Raw genomic sequence first — 6,000 nt, 5'->3', positions numbered from 1 at the left:
AAAAATTAATATTACTAGTATTCCTAATATAAATAATAATAGATAGGGTAATTATAAGTTAAAGTAAATTAATTTAACTAAATAACGCTATATTATAAGCTAATAATTATTATAATAATAATTAAATACTTCTTTTAATTTCCTTTATTATATAAGCGTTAAAGCTGCCACACAGTAAATATATATACTAGCCTTAAAATAAAAAGTTTTAGGAGGTTGCTTTTGGCAAACCTGACAACCTGTATCGGAAGGTCAGTGCGGCTTAGTCCTGGGAACACTACGGGGATACAAGCAAGCGATAGGAGAACTCAACCAAGTATACAACGAAAAAGATCCCAAGAGAAGCTACCTATTAGTGAGGAGCCTTGCGCCGAAGGCAGGCCTAGACCGGCTCTAACACGTACACGAGCATCGTGAAGGTGTAGTAAGTTCCACGCAGCTAGCCACGTCAAGTCCTCGAAAGTCTGCCCTTTGCGACGGTCAGGACCACTCACTAAATCAGAAGTGGGTGATAGTCTAGAAACACAACAGCTGCCACGGGGCAGGACGAATTACTTGTAGACGAAAGGCAAGAGGAATATTGCATAATATTTATACTATAATATAGCCGCACAAATACATCCTGCTCGTGGATTTGTTACTTGACTCTTGGCGATGTCTTATGTTTGTGGACTTTGTATTTGACGTCTCATAATTTATAGATGAAAGAAGTGCCTTTCTTCTAGACGACCAACATATTAAGAAAATAAGCTATTCATGAAAGGCGCAGGCCAGCTTCTGCATATGATATAGCATTATGCTTAACACTCTGCTCTCACACCAGACACCCGGAGCCCTCGCAAGCGCGGCATTGGCTTTACAGTTGACTGTTCGAAACTTCTGGCAACACCGCCTTTAGTGGGTTAACAAATCTGTTTAAACCAATGAGAGATGGTAAAAGTGCGACGTCCCTATCAATTTGGGGTGGCGTCCCTATCAATCCCCTGATACATACCGCACTGTGCACAGCCTGCACCCGATAGTTGGGCGGCAACAATGCTGCCCAACAGGCAGCAGCATTTATTCTCTGTAACTGTAGTGCCATCGCATTTCTGACATATGTCCAAACACCCGTGGTCGACTTGCTCAATGCTCTCTGCAGCCCACGAAAATAAATATCACCTATAGGACTCCAAAAACTCGCGTTGCGCGGGCTTCGAGCTTTGCTTGTTATTTCTGAAGGCGATCAAATTACAAAAGGCTCGAACAAACGATTCTGAGCGATTGAGGTCGCCGGACACGGACCCACGGTACGATCAGAACCAAGCAAGGCTGCAGCCCGATATCCTGTGATGGATAACCCTCGACAGCTCGAGACACAGTCCTACACTGTGGCGTTGATCTGCCCCTTAGCTATCGAGTTATCTGCAATTCAACTGATGCTCGATGAGTTTCACAAGAATCCTCCTCTGGACACGCGTGCTGACGATAATCAATATACTTGTGGATCTATATACGGTCATAACGTTGTTATTGTCAGCCTGCCTTTGTGGCAGAATGGAGTTGTCAGTGCTAGTCATCTCGTCAATCCGTTGACTCAAACCTTTCCGAATCTTAGGGCAACCCTGTTGATTGGCGTAGGCGGTGGCATCCCATGTGAGAATCCGAACGAAGACCCCAAGCAAGATATACATTTGGGAGACGTGGTGATTGGATGGTCGAAGAGTGGAAACCCAGCAGTTATTCAATGGGATTCAGGAAAACGACTTCGAGGCGGGAAAATCGACCGAACCAGTATCTTTCCCCCACCAGATCGTCGCATCTTAAATTCGCTCACTAAACTCCAATCTGAACGTATCCTCAACAAGGCACAATTTCAAGAACATCTCAAGAAGTGCACCGAAGAGCCCTCGGTAGGAAGTAAGTTCGCCTATCCAGGAGTTATTAACGATACGCTCTACGAGGCAACATACCGGCATCCTGGCGGCACACCTACCTGCGCTTTATGCGACCCTCAGCGAGTAATATACAGACGACCACGAGACACAACTGACCTTGAGGTGCATTTTGGCACAATTGCCAGTGGAAGCTCTGTCATGCAGGACCCGAAAGCTAGAGACAAAATAAGAAAGGAGGAGAAAGCGATTTGTTTTGAGATGGAGGCGGCGGGCATATTAGGCAGGCAAAATTGTCTCGTCTTGAGAGGCATATCAGATTATGCGGACTCCCACAAGAATGATATGTGGAAACCCTATGCGGCAGCGACTGCAGCCTCAGTTGCAAGAGAAATTCTACGTATCATGGATCCCGGAGAGATCGCAGGCTTGTCGAGTAAGTCCTGACATCAGATTTCCTTTCAACGCCGGATCTTCTTGCTTATCATCAATCGATCAAATTTATGTAGCAAAGCGTTTCTAATCATACCGGCAGAGCTCACGAGTGAAGAGCAAGAATGTTTAGATACCTTTTCAACCTGCGATTACGAGAGATACCTTCTTCAATCTCCTCAGAAGTTCCCCGGGACTTTGAAGTGGTTCAGCAGTCATGAAACTTACTGCACATGGCTTAATACTACGTCATCGCAACTCCTCCTCGTCAACGGGCCTCCAGGCTGTGGCAAGACAGTGATTTCAAGGGCTTTGATCGACGAGCTCTGCGGCTTGCAAGAATTAAGAATTCGCCCAACGTACTTTTTTTGCAACAACGCTATACCTTCACAACGGACAGCTCATGGTATTCTCACTGTGTTGATCCATCAAATCCTTGTACGGCATTCTGGCTCGGCGTTCAAGGTTGTCTTACCATATTACCGAGCCCGAAATCAGAGCCAATGGGCTTTGGAGACTCTGTGGGAGCTCTTCGCAGCCCTTGTATTGGACGGTCTTTGTCCATCCCTTGTTATAGACGGATTGGACGAGTGCGACGATCACTCTCAAACCTTCATCATCCAACATTTCCACCAACTGGTCTTTCCTTCGGCCCTTCCTCGCCTGCCACTCAAGGTCTTCTTGACGTGTAGACTAACCTTCACAGTTAAAGCGGCTATGATCAGCTATCCCATATCCTTAGTCCTCGCAATGGAACAACAGCACCAAAACATCAGCGGCGATTTATCCTTAGTCATCCAAGCCAAGATCAAAACATTTGCAAACCTGTATCGGATAAGTCCAGAGGTACAGCGAGATATTGCAAGAAAGATTGAAGATAAAGCGGACGGTAATTTCTTATGGGTGACTCTTGCTGAGGATCTACTACGTCAGGAAAGCATCGTCACAGTAGATGGTATTGAGCAACTTCTCGACAGAATCCCAAGCGGCTTGACGGGTGTCTATAACGCGGTACTAAAGTCTATTGACCCGCGCAGATCGGGAGAATGCCATTAACATCCTCAAGTGGATCACACTTGCAGCCAGGCCACTGAAAACGGCCGAATTGGGTCTGGCTTTGGCGCTCGAGTCTGGTTCAAGAGATATGAAATACTCAGCTCGACGCCAGTTCCTCAACGTGGAGCTCGAACTTTTGAAGATCTTGGGCCCTCTTGTGAAGGTGCTCAACGATGAAGTTTATTTGGTGCATAAATCAGCGAAGGAATTTCTTTTAGGTTCTGCTTTTGATGGCAATGGAGGTCGTCTAGAGCCTCATATACAAATCGTTCCCTCTAGGGATCATGCTACTCTAGCCGAAGTTTCTCTAAGGTGATATGTTTTCGTCATACTTTTGGTAATATCAGCTGAAAATTTCATAGGTATCTAAGTGTATGTGGATTCCAGGAGCGAGCTGAACCTATAATACAGCATCTGGACAAAGAAGACAGCCATCTTAATGAAGAAGACGGTCAAGTTTCTGCTCAAGATCCAAAGGAGGATAACCATCCAATCTACGCAGCAGTAGACTGGCTAAGAAATCGACGTAGGGCGCTAGCCCCGATTCTTGAGGAGTTTCCATTTCTTGAATATGCCGGAAGCAACTGGACTTTTCATGCAAAGCACCAGGACCAGGCTCTGGATTACAGCTCCTTTGACTGGCTCTTTGATAAGTCATCGGCGATATTCCAGCAATGGAAGGCTTTAAATGACTTGAATGGGGGTCTTTTGTTCCGAGCCTGCTTGTCCCTCAGGCAGTTTGAGCTGGGGATACTTCATGTAGAAAAAGACGTCATTCGAGGCGATGCAAGTCCGATTCACATTGCAGCTTCCTTTGGGTTGAATGACCTTGTCATTTGCATTTTCAAGAGGTCTAGAAGAGATTGGGACTCAGCTCTCGCAGTAGCGTCAGATGCAGGACATTGTGACGTTGTTGAGTTCTTTTTGAGGCAAGCGACATATGGCTGTTCACTCAAACATGCAATTTTGCGAGCCTCAACAATGGGACACCATAATGTGGTGTCGATTCTGCTCAAACATGGGGCAATAGCATATGATGGCGTCCTTGCTGCTGGATTCAACGGACGTGACAAAGTCATGCAGTTGCTTCTAGAGAGCGGTGCGCATCGACAAAGACATCTTGCCTTGTTGGCAGCTTCCATTGGCGGGCATTCTAGCACAGTTACGATTATCCTGCAAGGTATGGATACTTTGCCGAGCTATAGCAGGGAGATTGCTTTCTCGATGATTCAAGCCCACAATTGCGGCATTGAAGATCCCGGATATCTAGCGGCAACTTTGGAGTTGATGGAACTCATTGAGGAAGATAACCCTAAACATGACGGCATCCTTGCTCAATTTTGGTCTCCTCTGCTGATTAGTACGATGCTCGGTCGAGACAATATAGTTGAAGTTCTGTTAAAAGGTAATCACATAGCCGGTCAAGATGTAGGAGAGTGGGAAGTTGCCTTGCTTATAGCCACAGTGGTGGGATTCAGTTCTATTGTTGATCTCTTACTCGACTATTGGAATGATGGTGCCAGGCTTGAGATTTCTGTGGTGCGTGGATCCGGTACACAGCATAATTTACTGATCAACAGAATCTTGAAAAAGATGCTTGCTAGGAGAGACCCTTTTGTCAGGAAGCAAGAAGCTTTGCAAACGGCAATAAAAGCAGGCAACGAAGAGGTAAGGTTGATGATTGAAGCATACGATGTCCAAGGCAAATAAAGCTTGATGGCTACCTAGGCAGTCAACAGAGTAAATAGAGACGTGCGCAGCTACACTGCCCTAAAAATTTATCGAGATGAAAATAGAGCGGGCTGAGATGCGTGCCGTCTACATGGTTCATAAATAGTTGACTGTTTGCGGTTAGGCGAGTTGACGCTTTGGTGCCTGGCCTCACGGCCAGCGCTGAGACAAGTTGAGCTGTCGATGAATTACAGGAGCAAAGAGATAGAAGGCAGGGGACTTCACAGGGGTATTATCAAGAGGCCAGTAAAAAGGTAATGTGGGAGGCGGGCAAATAGGAGAGAGCTGCTAATATATCTGCTTCAGTCCATGTCGGTAGTATTAATCAGGAAGCAGTATACAAGATTCTGTGTGGGCTGCCGATCGCGCCAAAGTTAGCTCCCGCAGCCCTGGCAAATAAGACACCCTGCTTGACAGCAACTCGACGGTCCGCCCACCACCAATAGTTGGGACCGATTCGGAAGGCAAGATGGCTCTTGCGTGACATGACTCAGACCGCAACATTTGTCCGGATGCCCATGTATCTGTCGCCTTAGACTATCCCTGTATTAGTCATATGCAACAAATACTCCGTACATACAATAGTAGCCCTAGGCCAGTTTTGCCAATCCCTCCGGCCGATCCTGAGTCTCTGGGGCGTACTTGTCAGTGGAATCACCTTATGCCGCCACCAACAAAGCAGCGCGAATATCTTTAATTAAAAAGACCTTCAAAATCAATTAATACCTTTGCCGTTGTATTCAATTCCCCGACTAGAGACACAGCCACAGCCAAGTTGGCTGGTGGAGCTGGGTCTCTTCCAAACTCGGGCTAGTGTACTACTTGCATGCACGCCTGCCGTGTGTTTGATTACTGTGCTGTTTTGATGATCGCATCGACACAGACAGATGTCTCCCCCTTCTTACTT

At 46.3% G+C, this 6,000-nt stretch overlaps 1 protein-coding gene across 1 annotated transcript; it reads left to right on the top strand.

Annotated features, from left to right (window-relative positions):
• Positions 1-1,331: 1,331 nt before the first annotated feature.
• MAA_10232 (ankyrin repeat containing protein) lies at positions 1,332-4,966 on the top strand (the record flags this gene model as incomplete). Its single annotated transcript, XM_007828230.2, has 7 exons — positions 1,332-2,310; positions 2,410-3,317; positions 3,373-3,674; positions 3,725-3,734; positions 3,774-4,722; positions 4,780-4,901; positions 4,943-4,966. The coding sequence occupies 7 exons, from the start codon at positions 1,332-1,334 to the stop codon at positions 4,964-4,966; spliced, it is 3,294 nt and encodes a 1,097-aa protein (XP_007826421.2).
• Between the last annotated feature and the right edge of the window lie 1,034 nt (positions 4,967-6,000).

The sequence above is a fragment of the Metarhizium robertsii genome, assembly GCF_000187425.2.
Source record: "Metarhizium robertsii ARSEF 23 chromosome Unknown MAA_Scf_23, whole genome shotgun sequence".
Lineage (NCBI taxonomy): Eukaryota > Fungi > Ascomycota > Sordariomycetes > Hypocreales > Clavicipitaceae > Metarhizium > Metarhizium robertsii.
The sequence above is the reverse complement of the archived record's forward strand: the minus strand, read 5'-3'. Positions and strand labels throughout refer to the sequence as shown.